The 21,777-nt window shown below is 39.5% G+C and overlaps 1 protein-coding gene across 1 annotated transcript in view; it reads right to left on the reverse strand.

Moving 5' to 3' along the window:
- Nucleotides 1-17,618, reverse strand: part of SND1 (staphylococcal nuclease and tudor domain containing 1) — a 524,029-nt gene extending 506,411 nt beyond the window's left edge. The window contains exon 1 of the mRNA XM_044679610.1: nucleotides 17,391-17,618. Within this exon, the coding sequence (XP_044535545.1) occupies nucleotides 17,391-17,468 (78 nt within the window). The 5' untranslated portion in view covers nucleotides 17,469-17,618. The remainder of the gene's footprint in view (nucleotides 1-17,390) is intronic.
- Between the last annotated feature and the right edge of the window lie 4,159 nt (nucleotides 17,619-21,777).

A 21,777-nucleotide genomic window follows, 5' to 3' on the forward strand; every position in this document is an offset into this window, starting at 1 on the left:
CTAGTGGAGGGTGGTAGAAGTTTGTGATTCAAATGTCCGCTTGTGACTAAAAGCAAAAAATCTCAATTGTGACTGCTTGTATCTCATTGCCAGTGAATTAAGATGCTTGTGTATCAAGGTACCATTGTACATACACTCTCCATTTCCTCATTGACCCAATAAATCCTTCAAAATTTACTATCCTAGGTGTAGCAGAAAAGACAGTCCTAGCAAAAAGGAATTTATAGTCTCATCATAGTCAAGACTGACATAACTTCTTCTAGCTTTTAACCAAGTGTGTGAATAAATGTTAAAATGACTTGGGGTGCAAATAATAAATGCTGGATGAGAACAGAGAGGAAAGGTGTCATTATGGGGAGAGAGCCAAAAAGGAAGGCTTGGAGAGGAGGAAGGTAGAATATGAGGTGACCAACTGGAGAGGAACATATTCCAAATGAGAACTGCAGAGAATGAATCATGAGTAAGAGTAAATATGGTGTCTACAAGAAATTAGTGTAGATACCAGCTAAACTAGGGAGTACATTTCATGTATGGTGTAACATTGGTAGTTTTGTCTCACATTTAATAAGTGCATTGTGGTTTAAAAAGCACTTTTCCCTCATAAAAACTCTGTAAGGTAGTTACTGTGTTATCCTCGTTTTATAGACCTAGTCTGTAAGACTAAGACTCAGCCAGGAAGGGTAAGTTATTTGACCACAGTCACACAGTTAGCAGTATCTTTTATAGCTGGGACTGGAACCCAAGAGTTCTGACTTCAAGGGCAAGGATTTTTCAACTGCTTCTGTGAAATAAGAGTAAACAATGGCTATAGTGGCTAGCTGGCTATTTCACACCAGGACTCAGAGTATAGAACTAGTCTCTGAAACCAGTCTAGTTCAAAAGGCAACTGCCTCCAGAGAGCAGAATTAGAAGGAATAGGTACAAATTGCCAATATTGTCCTGATGCAAGGTAATACTTCCTAACAATTAAGACTGTCCAAAAGAGTAATGGGCTGCCTTGGCCCATAGTAGATTAAAACATCACTAGATGTCTTAAGGCTGAAAAATGGCTTCATCAAGGATTCTTCTTCAGGTAGAAACTAAACACAAGTTGGCCTCTGAGGTTCCTACCAACTCTAGAATTCTATGATTTTATGATTCCATTTTTTCCACTTGCCTACCAGATTTTCTATAAGCCACATCCATTTTCCAGGGATTTACTTTTCTATATCATCTGCCACTTCTGAAAGTCAATTAACTTGCAAGTTACTAACTTGTTCCTTATGGGAAGAAACTGTTTCAAGTATTATACTGGTGTCCCCAGTTCTAAGCAGAGTGCCTGGCATCAATTGCTTAATGAATTTAATTAGTATTCCTTATGCTTTTCTTCTTAACCTTCTTTCATTTCTGATGATTTCAAAATATATGTCCTCCTGCCTCTAAGATAGGAAAAAATTAAGATAATTTGACCAAGAGTAAGATATGTAAATCTAAATTAAAACTAAAACCAACTAACTTGGACCATAAAAAAATAGGACTCCCTTTTCTAAATAACAGAAAGACCATGAAAATGGTTAGGCTTACTTAAGAGTAAAAAAAAAAAAGTTAATTATACTCAATCCTGGTACAGAAGTCACTCTCTAATGTGACTTAGGTATTTTAAAAAGCTCTCACAAGAGAATAGTTTAACACGACGACTTGGGTTTTAAATGAATAAAAAGAAGTCTCCTGGCCTCTAGGCTATGAAAGGGCACACCTGCCCAGGAGTAATATTTCTAGTAATTATTGCATACAGTGTAATAGCTCTAAGTGGGACTCCAAACCGCAGATATTCCATCTTATACAGTAATTTTTTTTTTTATAAAGGGGGGTGGGAGGGAATTCAATCTAAAGGTCTAACAGAAAGTCTTAAGAGAGAATTCAGTGAATTTTACTGTTATTGTTATGATTCATTAGCTTTGGTTGTTTCCAAAATTAAAACTGCCCTTTGAATTCTTTCCTTAGAATTGAAAATATTTTGAGATTTAAAAGATCTTACAAGAATACAGATCACTGCCTTCCTGAGTCTAGCAGCAAACACTCTAAGTTCAGATAGCTCTTTTCTGATGTGTTAAAACCCCCAAAACAACCATAAACATGCTGAAAGATTCCCCTCACCTTCCACAAAGGAGTCTAGATTGCTAGATTTAAGGAAATCACTACAGTATTCTTACAAGTATCTTAAAAAATTAACACAATAGACGAAGCACTGAAACCTGGATTCAAATTCTTTTTAGACACCTACTAGCTGTGTTACCATGGACAAATCACTTTGTCTCTAAGTTTCATTATCCTCATTTGTACAAGACTAATAGCACCCAACCACATGGGATTGTTATGACAATCATATTAAATATTATTTGTAATGTGTTTTGCAAATCCTTAAAGCACAATGCAAATTGCAAACTATTATCATCATAATACTGGTAGGTGAGAGCCTTTCCCAGAGAAGGACAGCAATGCAGGGCTTTCTGGCATAAAACAGAGCTTCCTCCCAATACCTCACCTCATCTCACCACACCTGGCAATCCCTAGCAACTAATCTGCCCCTCACTAGGCTTTCAGGTAAATGGGCAGGCAATTTGTCCAGAGGTCTGCTATGTCTATTCTGGCTTCCTAACTTACTGCTGAAGCATCTTCTTTCATCTCTCTTCATCTATGCATTTTGTTTAAATCATCTACTGAATTATAACCTCCTTAGAAACAAGGCCCATATCTTTGTATCTGCCAGGGACCTCTAAATCCTTCTCTAAGTGAAAAGTTGCTATTAAAAAGAGGAAAAAATGTCTAAAATAAAAGCATCTGACAGTATAGTTATTGCCTAGGCCAGTGATAGCAAACCTATGGCACACGAGCCAAAAAGGACATGCCTACAGATGCCTGACAGAGTGTATTAGTAGAAAGCCAAAGGGTCTCTGGGCAGAGCTGTTGCCTTCCCCCTCCCCATGAGTCTGAGAACATTTCTCTTATCACCTGCCCCTCTGTCCAACAACTCAATGGAAGTGCTTCTTCTCTCCCCTGTCTGTGGTAAAATGGGGCAGCAGCAGGTGGGGGTATTACACTGTCTCTAAAAGGTTTGCCATCACTGGCCAAGGCAATACCCAAAAATCAAACAAAAAGTGATGTAAAAAGAATTTATACCTTAAAAACCTAATAAATAAATAAATAAATAAATAAATAAATAAATGTAAACCCTAATGTCAGCACTGTGTTCTGCATATACAAAATAATACTGAATATTGTATGTGATGGTAACTTAAATTCTATTTGAGTACCACCCACTATTATTATTCCCTATCTTGTCTATTATTCCCATTCTCTTCCACCTAAAACCTCCTCTCCACCCTTTATCATAACCTCTATCTAAACACGTGTATAACCTAGTGGAACAGCACTCTCAGGGGCATTTAATAAACCCCAAATAACTAGAGAGCACTTTAGCATTACATACACTGCAAGGCACAAAGGCCAAACAAGGCTTTCCCTAGAAGAACACCAAATAAATTCCTTCTCCCCCCAAAGGGTAGTTTCACAAAATTTACAAAATAATTCATAAAATAAAAGTACCTCAATCATTTGAATACCATTACATCCACCCTAGAGTTTTGAAGGTACTATGGGGGAAAGGAGAAAGGGTAACTTTTTCTTTCCTGTTTTTAAGTAGCCCTTACCACTCTTCTGCCTTGGAGCCAATACACAGTATTGATTCTAAGTTGGAAGGTGAGGGTTACTTAAAAACAGGAAAGAAAAAAGCAGGGCTTAAGAGGCACTAGACTATATGAAGAATGAAACACACGAGCTCTCCAAATCTGTGGGTGACACATCTAAATAGCGAAAAACCAAACAGACTGTGGATAGACTATAATGAGACCTTATGAGTTTGTTGCAAATGGCCACAAACTTGACAGATGTATTCTAATTGGAGCAAAAGCAAAATAATATGCCTAAGGATAAATAATGTTATTACTGTTTATATACAATGATGGATTCTGAGCTATTAATCATAAAGCAGGGAAAGGACATAAAAGTCTCCCTCCGGTGACTGTACTGGGTTTCTTAAGTAACAATGTACTATTTTGTCCCAAAGGGTCTATAAAATGTTTATCATCAAAAAGGTCACTGGAAGCAAAAGAGAACAAATTATCCCATCTTATCTAAAAAAGTCTCATGTAACTGCACCTGGATGTAACACTGAATACAGCTGAGGTCAGGAAACCTCAAGAAAGACACATGGAGGCTAGATGGCTGAGTAGATAGAGCCAGGCCCAGATGAAAACCTGGTGTCAAACACTTCCTACCTGGATGATCCTAGACAAGTCACTTAACCCCAATTGTCTAGTCTTACCACTCTTCTACCTTAGAATCAATACTTAGTATGGATTCTTATACAGACAGTAAGAGTAAAGGAAAGAAAGAGGGAGAGAAAGAAAGAAACATGTAATAAGAGAAGGCTCAAGTGGGCCACAAACTCTATCCAAGATTGGGGGAAGGGAGGGGGGATAGAGGGGGGGAGATGACATACTTCAAGACAACAAAGGAGATAGAATTCTTTGATTTGGATCAGCAAAACTGAGATGGCACCACCAAATCTATCCGATCCTGAATGACAGAAGAGGAATTTAATCATGTTCACCAGTTGTGTCCAAACTCTTTATTGCCCAATGTAGGATGTTCTTGGCAAAGAGACTGGCATGGTTTGTCATTTCCTTCTCCAGCTCATTTGATAGATGAGGAACTGAGGAAAAAAGGATTAAGTGAGTTATCCAGGGTCATTTAGCTAGTGTCTGAAGTCAGTTTTGAATTCACAAAGATGAGTCTTCTTGACTCCATCCCCAACACTTATTTACTGTGCCATCTAGCTGCCCCTCTGTAAAATGACATGGCTTCTAAAGGTTCTTTCAGCTCTAAATCTTTAATCTTCTGATGACAAACTTCATAGAATTCATAACTCCATGAAGTGGCATGGCAAAAAGTAAATGGATTTATAAAAATGGTTTGGGTAAATTTATCAATGACAGGGTTATTTACGGATACTAAGAAACTGAGTAATGGTGAACACTTAAATTTGATCTAAGAGACAACCAAATGCTGGGCAAATATTGGACCTCACTAAATATAGCCTCCATTCCTCAGTGTTTGGAGAAAGGAAAAATATACTGGGGCATCTAGGTTGCTCAGTGGATAGAGCTACAGATCAGGTCTTTGGTTCAAATCTGGCCTCAAACACTTCCTAGCTGTGTGGCCCTGGGCAAGTTACTTAACCTCCACTGACTGACCAGCCCTTGCTGCTAGTCTGTTTTAGGATTGAAAACAAGGCAGAAGGTAAGGGTTTAAAAACAAACAAACAAAAATGGACAATCTCCAGGCACATGGGTTCAAAAGAGGCAAATGACGGGGGCAGCTGGGTAGCTCAGTGGATTGGGAGCCAGTCCTAGAGACGGGAGGTCCTAGGTTCAAATCTGGCCTCAGACACTTCCCGGCTGTGTGGTCCTGGGCAAGTCACTTGACCCCCATTGCCCAACCTTACCACTCTTCCACCTATGAGCCAATACACAGAAGTTAAGTGGTTAAAAAAAAAAAAGAGGCAAATGAGGTTTGGGCTAAATCTTAAAGAACAAGTAGGACTTGGATAAAAAAAATTTTATTTAGAAACATTATTACTAAAAGGAATCCATAAGTATCACCAGACTGTTAAAGGCGGTCCATGATACAAAAAAAAAAATGATGCGCCCCTGGATTAGTTGTAGTAGAAATTCTCTCAGAGTTAAATATTAAAAGATTAGGGAGGGAGCAGCTAGGTGGCACAGTGACTAGAGTGCCAGATATGGAGTCAGAAGGACCAGGGTTCAAATCTGACCTCAGGGGGCAGCTGGGTAGCTCAGTGGATTGAGAGCCAGGCCTAGAGACAGGAGGTCCTGGGTTCAAATCTGGCCTTAGACATTTCCTAGCTGTGTGACCCTGGGCAAGTCACTTGACCCCCATTCCCTAGCCCTTACCACTCTTCTGCCTTGGAGCCAATACACAGTATTGATTTTAAGATGGAAGGTAAGGGTTCTTAAAAAAAAAAAAAATCTGACCTCAGACATCTCCTAGCTGTGATTGATCTTGGGTAAGTTACCTTTGCCCTAGTCCTCTGTGATAGTTGTTCATAAAACAGAAAGTAAGGGGTGGGAGTGTAGATGGGGACAGGGAGAGAGAAAGAGAGGAAGAGGAAGAAAGAGAAAGTGAGAGATTGATTTAAACTTAACAAAAGTTCCCAAATATTTACCAAGATTATTTATATTTCATCTGTAAGCCAAGAATTGCAAATAAATTATCCCATAAAGAATACTTCCCATATTCCACAGTCCTGTTTATTTAAGACAGTAAGATAAAAAAGTAGATGCTTCTCTAAAAGCAGGAGGCAACAGTAGCATGCAACAAAGGAAAATGTACCAAAGCCAGTTTATACCATAGACTAGCCACCTCAAACAATGCCATCTGAATATAGCTTAGAGCAGTGATGGGCAAAATTTTTAAAGAGGGGGCCAAAGGAAAGGAAATGCTCATCTGTCAGTCTGTTTCTAAGACAACTCTTTTGAAGTTTCATTGTATTGTATCCTACTCACTGTATTGGTCAGATTAGGAATAGTGTTGTGTAGCCAGATAGAACATTTCAGGGGCCTGCATCTGGCCCAAAGCAGTTTGCCCATCACTGGTCTAGAGTTTAAATGTTTATTAACTTCTATAAAACTGCTTAAGTTGAAAACTTTTTTAGAACCCTTACCTTCCATCTTAGAATCAATACTAATACCAAGGCAGAAGAGTGGTAAGGGCTAGGCAAGGGGGGTCAAGTGACTTGCCTAGGGTCACACAACTAGGAATTAAGTGGAAATTTTTAATGCCATCTGACACCTCTGTTCTTTTTTCCTACAAATGAAAACTGTGAGAAAAGCATAACTGCAATTTGTCATATTAAGACTTGACTGAAAATAAGCATCTGTACCTAATGTTCACAACCTGCATTCTACACCATTCTCCGATAAAAAACAAAAAGCATGTCTGACTCAAAAAAGGTAGTCACAAAACAAACCGGGGGATACATTCCTCTCTTAACAATAAACTCAGAACCATACCACACAACCTTGGTGAAAAAAGCTGTCAAGGAACAAGATTGAAAGAGACAAACTGAAACAGTTTATCAAGCAAATGTAAAATGCTTACTTTCTCAAAGAAGTAAAAAGAAATAAGCACAAAGATACATACTTAGTATCACTCTAACTATACTAAGTATCTTAGTATTCTTCCTCCGCCTCCTCCCATCAGAAATACATGGAGTTACCTCTAACAAGAGGAGATCTACACTATTCTGGAAAAAAAACCAACCAACCAACCCTACTCTGTTTTGTTGATTTTACCTAAATTTACTCCTTATTGTCCATTCTAAACCTAAAATGATGTCCTGAAATGCTTATGCATATTTCTCTAATTTTACTCGCCACATAAACCATCTACATCATTTCATTGCAATACTAATGACCATTGAGACTGGTTTTTCACTAATTCCAAAGCAAGCTTTTAAAGGAAAGTGTTAAAGGCCATAAAGTTACCCAAAAGCAATGAATTACATGTCAGTGCTGACAGAGGTATGCATATTTATTAGCTCTAGCTTCTGCTGAGTTCTTCACCTTAAGTCATTCTGAATATTTATATTCCCTTGAGTCTGGTCCCTAGGGAGAAGGGTAGTTAGTATTTGAGCATGAAGAACTGCCCAAAAAGTCAACTCAGGAACTCAAATCCCACACTTATCTTTGAAAGAAACACAACTATGACTGAGCGGAAGATATTTCTTCCTTTTCTCAATTTTTCCATTCTCTACATTTGTTAAATGGGTTTTAAATGGCAATTAAATTTACTGGGACACTCGAAATAATGAATATATAGATTTACTATCTCAGCTACATTTATGTCGCATATCATGAAAATAGGATAGAGTAACCCAAGAAAAGGCACTACTGAATAGAATTTAAACAGTGGAATTCTGTATTACTTTCCCCCAAAAGTCATCTCTTGTTATCCCCACCTCCGTTTCTTTGTTTACTGTTCTCTCTGCCTGTCTATAATATAATATCCTTCCACAGCCAGCTTTGGCAGTCCAGTTCTTAGCTATCATTAATTGATAACATCAAATGCCATCTCTTCCATGAAGCTTTCTCTGAGCCTACCTGGAAGTAGTCTCTCCTCTAGATTCTCACTGAATTTTTTACCTCTCTGGCTCTACTTTTACATCTTCCTGTTACTTATGTACATTTATCTCTACTAGAGTGAGCTCTCTGAAGGAACTAGCTCTTATTCACCTTATTATTCACAATGCTTTCCCTAGAGCAAATATTTGATAAATATTTGTGAAAGGAAAAGGGAATGTCTTCTAATATACTAATATTTCATATTAATGGAAATCTTAAAAGGATTGATTGTTCATTTAACTGAAAATTTCATCCAATAAAATCCAAATGCTTTCTATGTACAATACCCCACACTAGGCCTATGGAAGCATTTGAGAAATAAGCTTTCAAAGAATTTGTATTCTACTGAACCCCACCACAAGTAACCTCTGCAAATTAAAATAGTGCTCAAGAGAAATCCAAAGTGTTACAATGATTCAAATGAGGAGATGGAATCAAAAGTTTGTATTTTATTCTAGAAACAATAAGGAGTCACAGAAAGCTTTTGAAGAGGATAGTGACATGATCAGACTCCAAAACATTGTTCTGGCAGGTGTGTAGAGAGACTGGACGGGAGAGAAGAAACAGAGGTAACAACTAAAAAGCTAGTATAAGAGTCTTGGAGAAAAAGGATTAAGATCCAAACTATGGAAGTAGCCACATAAGTGGAGAGAAAGGAATATGGATGTGAAAGATTTTTGTGGAAGTAAATGCAAAAGAGCTGGTAATTTAATTGTAAGGGTGGAGAAGGAGGGAAAAGTAAAGAATGATTCCAAGATTTGCCAGATTAGATGAAAGGAAGAATACCCACTATAGACATAGATTTTAGGTGGAAGGGTTGCTTCTGAAAAGATGTTAATGGACTCCATTTTAAATAGGTTGAGCTTCAGTTGTTAATGGGATATTCAATTAGAAATGTTCAACAGGTGATTTCATGATGAAAGAGTAGAGCTTATAAAAAAGGACTAGATATATGGATTTGGAATTGTCAGGTGTTGTGTTTTCTTCTCTTTTTTTTATTTCCCTAGCTCAGCACCTTGAGCATAGTAGGTTTTTAATATATTTGCTGAATACATCCAAGTCACACACTTTACAACTTCTGAAAAATAGGAAATAATTAAAGTGAATCAGATCATGTTGAGCACTTTAAACTGCTGTGTCCTGAAACAAAACCTCCACTAAGCTATCCACAAGGAAATTTAAATTTTGTTTGACGAATTCCAACAATACCATTAAGCACAAAAGCACTCCTGACTCCTTTCTATATGTCAGGTGAATATAGGAAATGGTAGGAAGGAGTTGTGGAAAAGAGAGAGAATTCTGTTATCTATTATTTATTTTAACACCTCAGACCAAAGGCAAGATCACAGAAGCTGGTATCACTCATCTTGGTAAATGAAGAACTAAGGAGATTCACTCCAGTGTTCCAAAAGCAATTTATGTGCTCCAACCTCAGGAAAACATACAAGTAAAAACAGGTTAGTAGGCAATCAAGTGAAAGACAGATGGCAGTCTGTACTTTCAAAGCCCACAGAAACAAGGAAAATATATACCTTTCTAAAGCTTTTTTTTTTTAAACCCTTACCTCCTGTCTCAATTGTCAAAGTATCAACTCTAAAACAGAAAAGCAGCAAGGACTGGGAAATCATAGTTAAGTGATTTGCCAAAGGTTACAGTTAGGAAGTATCTGGGGTCAAATCTGAACCCACATCCCCCAGACTCCAAGTCTTGCTCCCTATTCACTGTGCTTCCAAACTGCCCCTTATAGATTTTGAAGTCTTCAATTTCCTGGGATTTGTCCCAACACTAGCTGACAGTTTTCTTCTTTTGTCAAGGAAAGCCTAGTAGTATTCCTAAGATCTTCCTCATAAGAATCCATAGGTTCAGAAACCTTCAGCTTGCTTTTCTTTTTTTATTTTTTAAACCCTTAACTTCTGTGTATTGGCTCATAGGTGGAAGAGTGGTAAGGGCTTGCCCAGGGTCACACAGCTGGGAAGTGTCTGAGGCCTGATTTGAACGTAGGACCTCCCGTCTCTAGGCCTGAATCTCAATCCACTGAGCTACCCAGCTGCCCCTCAGCTTGCTTTTCCACTGTTTTCAGGGGCTGCTCAATGAGGAGCAACTCCAACATGTTTCTGTCATTTCGCTGTCCAATTTCTCCTTCAATAAATCTGCTTCCTCTACTCCATCCTCTGAGTCCTTTGCTTCCTCTATTAGTCAACAGCCTAAAATTCAGAAGTGTTTACCTCTTGGTTCCTATGTCTTTCTCTATGTTAAAAAAAAAAAAACAAAAACAAAACAACAACAACAAAAAAAAAACAGCCTCCATCTAGGTTATGAACCAGGAGTAAAAATTCCTTGTCAGAGACCAGATATCCTCTACCTTCCAACAACCTTACTATACCTATGTAGCCAACAAAGTTAAAAAGTATTATACCCAGAGCCTCCATCCTACTGCAGTTAAAGTCCCTTCCTTCAAAGAGTTTTCATTCTACTAGGACAAAGCAACATGTACACAGGAAAGCAGCACCTATTTGCCTAATATGAAAGTACTTTTACCTCATTCTCCTAGCATAGGGTTCTATCTTTCTGTAATGATACATACCAATTGGTGCCAATATCATTGGAAAAAATAGCACTCAAAGTAAATTCAGGCATGCCTAGCAGAAAAGTATAGAAAGGACCTCAATTTACCAGGAAATTATGTATCCTAGGCAAGAGTTTTCTGGTCTGGCATAAATATGTCCTGCTCACCTCTCTTAAAGCTCCCTCAATTCTAAACAATTTTCTTTGTTGTTGTTTGTTTCAGTTATGTCCAACTCTTCATTACCCCATTTAGGATTTTCTTGGCAAAGATACTGGTTTGCCATGACTGTCTTTAGGTGAGGAAACTCAAACAAACAGGGCTAAGTGACTTGTGCAAGGTCATACAGCCAACAAGTGTCTGAGGCCAGAACTCAACTGAGAAAGATGAGTCCTTCTGACTCCAGGCCCAGTCTTCTATTCTCTAAGCCACCAAATGCCCCAAACAGTCTTCTTACACTAATCACAAAAAGATAGCATTCAAAGACATTATTCTACCTGAACAAGGAATCTTAAATTCCTTCTCTTAAACACAAAACCAAGGATTTGCTTGAAGATTGTATCTCTGCTCATATGTCACCTACAACAAGAAGTTCCCATCCTTTCCCTAATTCAATTATTGCCAATTTCACTGATCTTTTTTTTTTTTTTAAACCCTTGTACTTCGGTGTATTGTCTCATAGGTGGAAGATTGGTAAGGGTAGGCAATGGGGGTCAAGTGACTTGCCCAGGGTCACACAGCTGGGAAGTGGCTGAGGCCAGGTTTGAACCTAGGACCTCCTGTCTCTAGGCCTGACTCTCACTCCACTGAGCTACCCAGCTGCCCAATTTCACTGATCTTTAATGGCCTCTAATCCGAGGAGAAAAGTGAATACAGCACATCCTTCCAGTCAGATGCTCAAACCCCATAGCCAATCAGCTATCAAATCATGTTCTTTCTACATATCCCCTTCTTCCTTCTGATGCTATCACCATAGACCTGAACTATTTCAATAGTCTGCTGGTCTATCTCACTGCCTGAAACCTCTTCCCTAATCCAGGTCATTGTCCACTTGACTGTCAAATTGATCTCTCTAAAGTACAGATATGATCATATCACTTATTCCACTCTTAAGAGTTCCCAATCACCTCTGGGATCAAATATAAAATGTCTGTTTGACTCTTCATAGTCTGGCCCCGTAACCTCTCCAATTTCCTTATACCTTACTTCCCCTTCCAAGTTCTCCACAATCTAGTAACAATGGTCTCCTTACTGTTCCTTATACATGATACTCCACCTCCTGAGCATTTTCATATCAGTCCTCATGCCTGGAACCTGTCTGTCTCAGTTTCCTCAACTCTAAAATGAGGATAGTAATAGTACTTCACACAGTTGTTGAAAGCATCAGATGAGATGTTTGTAAAAAGTACTCAGCATTATATCTGGCACATACTAGGTAGGTACTGTTGATTCTTATGCCCTTCCCATTCCAACTAATGAGTTCCTCAGATCTCAGCTAAATTCCTATCTTTTGCAAGAAGTCTTTCACAGTCTTCCTTAATCTTAGTGCCTTCTTTCTGAGACCATCCCTAATTTGCCCTGCATACATATTGCTTACACATAGTTGTTTGTTTGTTTTCTCTCCCATTAGACTGTAAGTTTCGTAAAAGGGCAGTTTTTTGCTTTCCTTTGTATCCCAAAGTTCAGCACACTGCCTAATACACAGTAGGATCTTAATAATTGCTAGCTGCCTAAATGACTGACAAGGCCAAGGAGCAGAAGAAGGAAGAGAAGGCTTAAAAAGGCTGTCACAAAGAAAAGTGTGCTGCTAACCTCAACTACTATAGCACTTCACCACTGTGTCTCTAGGGTCAATTTCCATATTAAGCACCTGCAAACCCAAAAGTTCTATGATAATCACACGGAGAAATACAAAAATTAACTAAAATAGATTCTCTGTCTTCACAGAATTTATAATCTGATAGTGAAATGCAATTATATACAATTACAGTATTTTAAAATATGACAAAAAGAAAAAGCTATCAAATTAGAGGAGAAAATTAATGAGGCCACTTGGAATCATAGACTATTTAACAGATGAGGAAACTGAATCCCAGAGAACAAAACACCAATAGCAGAAAGAACTTAATATTTCTTTACTCCAACCTCTTCATTATGTAGAATGTCATTATACTAAAGTCAAAGGAATTGATAGGATTTGCCCCAAATCCCACTATTCACTGGAAGATCTAACTTCTTGCCTAGTGTTCCTACTATGCTATTTATCTCGACAATTATTAAGTACCTATTACATGCAATATACCATGAAAGCATCATAGCACAGTGGACAGAGTACTGAACTTTGACCCCTCAGACTCTCTAGCTGTATGACCCCAGGCAAGTTTCTTAACTTCTCAGGCTGTTTCCTTACCTGTAAAACAGATTGATGATTAAATGAGATGATATATATGAAGTGATCTGCAAACCTTCAAAGCTATATATATGTGGTGATGATGATTATGCTAGATATTAAGTGGGCTTAGGCAATCTTTTGGGTTAATTTTTAACATAGACAAAAATTTCTGCTAGATAAAACAAAGAAAAAGATATCAGATTTTCTTCTGATTATTTTTTTGTTAATTGAGTCTCTAATATATACATATGAGACTCAATTATATATATGTATATGGGACAGAATTAGGTACTGGAAGAATATGGGAAATGAAAATAAGAAAACAGGGATTAAGTTAAATTTGGAATTTAGTCTCTCTTTTATACTTACACAAGGTACAAGACATTAAAATAACATGAAAAATGGTAAAATCGAATGTAATGGGCTCCTTTACCAGCAGCAATGGAATGACACAGGACAGCTCTGAGGGATTTATGGTAAAGATGCTGCCCACATTCAGAGGAAGGACTGCAGGAGAGGAAACATATAAGATAAACAATTGCTTGAATGCATGGGCTGAGGCGGACATGATTGGGGATGTGGACTCAAAGCTACCACACCAATGCAACTAACAACAATTTGGAAATAGGCCCTGAACAAGGACACGTGTTACAACCAGTGGAAATGTGTGTTGGCCATGGGTGGGGGGAGAGGGGGGTGAAGGGGAAAGTAGGGGCATAAAGTATGTAAACAGGTTAAAAATGAATATTAATAAATGTTTAATAACTTAAAAAAAAAAGAAGAAAAATAACATGAAAAACACTGAAATCTGATTCAGGAAACAAGGGTTCAATTCCTGTACCACTCCCTGAATGATCTTGGACAAGTGACATTTCTAACCCTCATGTTCTTCATTTCCAAAATGAGGGAGTTAGTTTAAATGGCCTTTGTGGGCACTTCTAATGCTAAACTAATGACCCTTCCCTAATTAGAATCCCAGCTCTGCCACTAAAAATCTTATGCGTGTGACCTTAAATAATTCATTTAAATCTCTCTGGGCTACAGTTTCCTATGTATACAATGAAGAGGCAGACCTAGATGTTCTCTACATGTCCTTTCAATGACAAACCCTATGTTTTGAAATCAAGAAATCAGGAAGTCTTTCATTTGGAAAGGGAAGGGGGACAGCAGAAAGAGTTCAAACCCATGATTCAGTAGTGAAGGAAACTACAGGTGAGGAAAAAATACCAATGCAGATAAGCAACTAACTATAGCTCAACTGGAAGAGTTGCCTAGGGGACTAAGGGTCAAAAGACTTGCCTAGAGTTACAAAGATACCATGTGACAGAGATATTTAACCTAAATCTTCTTGACTCTAGAGGCCAGCTTTCCAACCACCATTATCACAATGTCTCTCAACCCTCCCTGGTTCTCTTTGTAAAAATAAAAGCTAATCTATATAAGTATGGTAGATATAGCTTATAATAAAGTTTCATGTTATTTAGGCCACCAAAAACTGTTCCTTAAGGGCAAGTATTGTCTTATTTTATCTTTTCATCCAGTCCCTAAAACTATACCTTGCATTTGATGGGATGGGGAAGAGGAAAGGGAGTGTGAGAATGGGAACAAGCTTTCTTATTTGTCATAGAGTACACCTGATGTGAGAACTCCACTGATACTGAGTGACATAGTGTTAGTGTTGTCTAGTTCACTGAGAGGTTAACTGACTTATCCAGCATGTTAGAGAAGGAACTTTTTAACTCAAGTATTCTTGACTCCAAGACCAACTCTCAATCTACTATGCAATGTCATATATATATACCAAGCACTTGCTAAATGTTTAACAGAACTAAATAACTAGAAAATAGAAGTAACCAAGATCAAGAAATCTGGAAATGATCATAGAAGTATATCAGGTCCTAGAAGTCAGTGTTTTGGGGAGATCAAAAAGAACTTACTCCAAGATAAAAATAAAAAGTTAAAAGCATGAAAATTAAATTTGGAAGGACAAAAAATCTAGGTCTGAGAGCTCACTGATCAAAGTAAAGTACAAGGCCATCAGAGATTATAGTGTTTTGAATGTAGTAGGCTGGGGAAAGGTCTGGGGGAAAAGAGGTGAAACAAGAAATGTTAGATTTTATTAATTACAAAATGTGGAAATTCTATAGCCTAAAAAAATAAAAGCTGGAGAGTTAAACTGAAAAAGTTCCACCTTGTTCAAACAAGAATCCCCCTACTCCTACAATGTTTAGAATATACTCTTTATCTCCACATTTCAGAATCATCTTCATTCAAGGCTGAGCTCAGTTGCTACCACCTTTTCACACAGGCTTCCCAGATCCCTTGACTCTGCCGCCCAAAACCCCATCCAACAGAAGACATTTTCTTCCTTTCAAAAGTTTCTAAAGTATACTGTATAGATATCGCCTTCCCTTCAGTGTATTATACTTCTGTGCATATGTCACACTGGTTGCCCTAACCTCCACCCCAGGAGATGTAAGGATAGATGTAAGATGCATATGGGCAAGGACTATATTATTTTTATTATTGTATCTTCAGCACCTAAAAGATGCTTAATAAGTTTTTGCCGGAAGTCTGGAGTGAAATGGCTTGCAGGGAGAGTTCAGAAAAAAGCAAACCAAGGCTAATAAGGCAATGTCAAAATGGATTATGGGGAAAAGGAAGAAGTGAGGTGTACCAAGGTCTTATCTTTCTTAATCAACAAATTCCAAAGTAAGGACTGAGACTTTAACAGAATCTGATTCTAGACTGCTAAGAAAGAATCCATTCATGGCACCCTTTCACACATGTACATATAAAAAGGAGCATCCATTTTGCAGTAGGGGAAGCAATTTTGTTCTGGAAAGAAGAACACTTTCCTGTCTCAATTCAACCAATTCAATACAACAAACATTTATTAAACACTTACTATTTGCAAGCTACTGTACTAAGCACTGGAGATACAAAGACAAAAAAAAAGTTCCTGCCCTCAAAGAGCTCACACTCTAATGAGAAGATACAAAACATACATAAATAAATACAGAACAAGGAAAACTGAGGAAGCAGAGAGCAATCAACGGAGAGGAATCAGGGAATGCTTCACCAAGGTGGTGGCACTTGAAATGAACTTTGAAGATAAGGTTGATAAACCAAAGAAGGCATACAACCAGGCTCCAGAAAGAACTTGACAGAGGTGGACAACTGTGTTCAGGGAAAGATTAATCGGTTCAGTTTAATAGGAATGTAAAGTTCATAATGGAGAAAAATATGAAGTAAGGCTGAAAATGTAGACTGGAGCCGGATTGTGGGGGGCCTTAAATGATAAACTGAGGGGGTTCTATTTTATTTTAAATGTAATGAGGAGCTATTGAAAACTTTTGAGCAGGGGGTGTCTCAATCAGACATATGCCATAGGAAGATTATATCTGCGTTTGTAGGATGGGTAGGAGAGAGAAGAGACCACCAGCAGGGGGAGGCTAGTTTCAAGTAAGAGTTGATTAGAGTCTAAAACAAGCATGGTGTGTGAGCAGGGGAGTTAGGGGGCAAGGTTGATGTCTGGGTCCACATGTCATCGTCGGTAGTCAGAGGAAAAGAACAATCCTACCCCAATCCCGGACTGCAGAAACTGAGGATTTGGAGAAAGAAGCTGTTATGTCCCAGTTTCCACACTCCAACGGAGTATAAAGTATCCTGGGCCTCAACTAATAGGACTGGGGAAGTTCTTGTCTGAAAAACTCTGCGTTTGTAAAGAGGTTTCGATTCTGGACTCCAGTTTGGAGGTGGGAAGGAGCTGTATCTTGGATTATAGTTAAGGATTCCCGTTTCAGTTTCCAGTTCAGGGGGCTAGAGGGAGGGTATCCTCGTCCCCAAGAGACAAGAGAGAAGGAGAGAAAACTGTATCAGAGTTCTATCTGAACATATGGGGAAAGGTTGGGGGTGGGGGGGTCCTGTGCTGGGTTGGCGATGGGGGAAAAAGAAAGAGGAGAGGTTCCTGTCTCAGCCTCCGAAGTGAGAGGGAAGGGGAGGTCCCTCTCCAACACCAATTGGCCGAAATATGGGGGTTGGGGGCGAGGGATAGGATTCCATGTCCTGGGAGGGCAGAAGGGGTCCCTGTGCCAGACTCCGGTTTAAGGAGGGATCAGAGTGGGTCCGGGGTCCGGGTCCGGCTGTCGGAGGGGTTGCAGGGTTGGGTGCCCCGGGCCCCACTTCTCACCATCTTGACGATGCCCCGCTGCAGGGTGGGGAGCGCGGGTCCCCCGGAGGAGCCGCCGCTCTGCGCAGATGAGGCCATGGATGGAGCAGAAAGGTTTTCCGGGCGATCGGTTGGGATGTGGAAAAGAAGCCTGCACGGCTACGCTACGGTCAGGCGAGAGGCTGGGACGGACAGACGGACGGAATGGGTCCACAGCAGCACAAGCACCCAGACTGGAAGCAAAGGGAAGACGCTATAGGGGCCGCCGCCACACGTTCTACTCGCCGCGCAAGCGCGCCAGAGACCTGCCACCCACTGCCCAATCAGAACGCCCGGTCCGTCGGAACCCAAGCCAATCGACATTCTGTTGGTGGAGCTCCGCCCCCAGGCCCTGTAGCGGGATGTGGGCGCCCAGCGGCACTGACAGAGCTGATTCGCCGTGACGTCACGAACTGAAGGGTGGGACTTCCGGGGGCAGGGAGGTAGTAGTGTCTGGAGGGGACCGGAGGCGTGGTGGGGAAGGGAAGGACACGTCAGCATCTGGCCGGCGGGACGCAGGGGGCCATGGGAGCAGGGAGGAAGGCGGGGAAGGCAGCCCCTCCTTCTAGACACGCCCGGCCAGACCCCGCCCCGCCCCCCTCCACCACGAGATCCCTAGTAGGAGGGAGGGAGTCTGGGTATGTAGCGGGTCTGAGGAGCGGACCGCTGAATCTAAAAAAGTAAATAAATAATTAAAATTTAAAACTCAAGTCCTGAAGGCATTTACATGAGCGCTGACTTTATGTCAGTAGAAGCAAATCCTGTGCAGAATAATCCACAAATCAAAGATTCACTCAATGTTGTACAAATAAACCCCGGGCTATCCTAGGCATCGGACAGACATAGTGCAGAAATCCAGGGGAATGATAAACACAATCCCAGGACTCTAATTATACAATGGAACTCTCAAAAAGTAAATGGTAACTCTATGTGTTGCTTCATGTGGTCTGATCCTGATGCTTCTTCCCTTTGGGCCACTTGCTATAGATATGAAGGTAAGAAACAGCCTTCAAAAGAGGCTTCTCTAGCTTCATAAGTAACTCAAGATCTCTGTTCTTTGTGCCAATTCCCATTCACTTCTGCTCTAATATACTTGTATATTCTCTATTATGTGGAAGTAACTATCTCTTGTAATATGATTCTAACCTGATGTCATGAAGACATCTCAAACTCAACACCTGTAAAACAGAATTCATCTTTTCCTCCAAATCTATCCCTCCTATATTTCCTTTTAACTCTGGAGGGCTTCACCATCTTTCCTATTACCCAGATTCATAACCTGGGAGGAGCTATCTCTGATTCCTCACTGTCACTCATCCCACAAATCAAATCAATCTTCAAATCTAGTCATTTCCTCCTTCACAACATTGCTCATCTACATGTTCCCTTACTCTACTTTCAAACATCTCTCCACTCCAATCCATCTTCTGTTGAGCCACAAATAATTATCCTATATACAGGACCAACCATGTCATCTTCTTGTTCAGTGAACTCCAATGACTCCCTAGTACTTCTATAATCAAATATAAACTACCACATTTGGCCTTTAAAGCTCTTCATAACCTACCTTTCCAGTCTTCTTAAACCTTACTCCCCTCTGCACTTTACAGTCTGGCTTAAATATTGGGCCTCACTCTTAGAAAACCTCTTTCATCTCCATGCCTTCTCAGTGGCTGTCCCTAATTCCTGAAAGATGTTTCCTCTTCATGGCTACCTTGGAATTCTAGTTTTCCCCAAGACTCCACTCACACATCACCTTCCACATGAAGTCTCTTTTATTCATTTTGAATATATTATATATATATACATACATATATATATATATATATATATATACTCATATATATATATATATACTCATATATGTATCTGTTGTTTCTCCAGAATAATTTAAGTTCTATAAAGACAAGGATTTTCACTTTTGTCTTACCATTTATCTTATTCCTTATTCCTTCCCTTATCCCTAGACATCCTCAATATGTCAGGCTGATCACTGGCCAGATACCATGAAGAGCTTTGGGGCACCTCAATGCTAATTCCTTCATCTCCCAAGATTTCCCCAGGACACTAAATTTTGGCAACAGGTCTCTATGGCCTGGCTGAAGGTCCTAATGGTGAACTTGAACATAATTCTTTTCTATGTCTTACTGACCTAAAGCTATAGCCAAATGATAGGCTAGTCACTTAATCAGTCAGAAGGCATACTGTTAATATGTCATCCCTAGATCATCCCATCCTCTAAGATTGCAAAGCATAAGGTGACTGAGAGGTGTAGCTCATGGTCAGACATTTTAAGCTGTTCTGTGAACACAAAAACCCTTTTAAAAAAATAGTATTTTCCTAGTATGTTACTAAGATTGTGAAGAATCAAAAGTGTGAGTGATTCTAGTGCATGTTGGGCATGACTAGGCTAGCATGTTACCAATAGTGATAATGGATATACCACCTGTTTAGACTGACTAGCACATCACTGCACGTGTGGACCCTGAATAAATGTTGTTTGATGATGATGATGATGATGATGATGATGATGATGACTTGTGCCAGAGATCAGAGAACTTACTAGCAATTCTTTCATCTAAGCAAAAATTGTTGGAAGATAGAAACAAAGGAAGGAATGTTAGTGCCCTGGGAAAAGCCCACTTTTCCCTTATACTAATTATAGCTCTACCAGTGACTACCGTTGTGAGAATTCATGGGAGAGACTTATGGCCTTCTTCCTGCTTCTGCTTCACTATGAATATAAGTTCTAGTCATGGGAGAATAGGGAGTTTTAAGCAATATTTTGTAAGTCTCCATAAGACAATGAGATAGTCTCTCAAATGAAAGTGATATCACTTCTGCCTTTTTTCAGTGTCTCAGAGACCAAGACAAGATGAGGCTAAAAAAAGCAGATAACTCACTGGGGATGAGAGCCCTGTTAAACACATAATAGCTTATATTTAAATAGCACTTTAGTTTAAATAAGCTTAAATTTATTTTTGCTATATCCTCCCACCTTGGATATGAGACCAAGAGAACCAAAAACAATTCTAAGATGAGAAAGAAGGCAAAATTAAGTAGGAACTGACAAACTGGAGTGGAATTGGGCAGATGGAGAATTAGATCTTTGTTGTGGTTGTTAAATCGTGTTTGACTCTTCATGACCCCATTTGGGCTTTTCTTGGCAAAAGCATTAGAGTAGTGAGCCATTTCCTTCTCCAGCTCATTTAAAAATGAGGAAACTGAGGCAAATGCTCAGGCTCACATAGTTAGTAAGTATCTGAGGTCAGTTGAACTCTGATCTTCCTGATCCCAAACCAGGTTCTCTATACACTGTGCCACCTGGTTGCCCTATTAATTTGAACTCCTTACTTTCTGATAGTAAAGACTTGATCCTATTCCTGAATGCTGGAAAACTAAGAAGCTGTCTCTGAGATAAGCTTATCTTATAACTTTCTTCAGAATCACCTTGACTCATATGAGTCCCACAGGCAGACAGGTACTAATGGAATTTCTCACCATAGACCTTGTTTGCTACATGTAGGGGAAAAAAGTACAAGGGGAATGCCAGATAACCGTACAATTTTTATAGTGTTCTAAACAGTGTCTGCTCTGAGTCCTTTTCTCTTTCTTACTGTGTAGGAAAAGATAGAAGAAAAATTTTGGACACTTTCACTTCTCTGCCTAGAACCTTCAGACAAAGATAAGAACAAGAGTTCCATCCAGCCATACCATTGCTTGGTTTGTACCCCAAAGAGATCATAGGAAAAAAGACTTGTACAAAAATATTTATAGCCTTGCTTTTTGTGGTGGCAAAAAAACTGGAAACCGAGGGTATGCCCTTTAATTGGGGAATGGCTGAACAAATTGTGGTATATGCTGATGATGGAATAGTATTGTGCTCAAAGGAATAATAAACTGGAGGAATTCCATGGGAACTGGAATGACCACCAGGAATTGATGCAGAGTGAAAGGAGCAGAGCCAGAAGAACATTGTACACAAAGACTGATATACTGTGGTAAAATCGAATGTAAAGGACTTCTGGACTAGCAGCAATGCAATGACCCAGGACAATTCTGAGGGATTTATGGTAAAGATGCTACCTACATTCAGAGGAAGAACTACAGGAGTGGAAACACAGAAGAAAAACAACTGCTTGAACACATGGGTTGATGTGGACATGATTGGGGATGTAGACCACACCAAAGCAACTATCAATAATATGTGTAATGCAGGGTTGCAGCAAAAGCTCTTGCTTTTGCAAACCAACTGTTGCAGCCCTGACAGTTAGAAGGGATAGAATGTTAACCCTGGGCACATGGGAAAACCTGAGACTATAAATATCCCTGGAGTACCAACTGAAGGGCCTTTTGCTTTGGGGGCTTT

The sequence above is a fragment of the Gracilinanus agilis genome, chromosome 5 (assembly GCF_016433145.1).
Source record: "Gracilinanus agilis isolate LMUSP501 chromosome 5, AgileGrace, whole genome shotgun sequence".
Lineage (NCBI taxonomy): Eukaryota > Metazoa > Chordata > Mammalia > Didelphimorphia > Didelphidae > Gracilinanus > Gracilinanus agilis.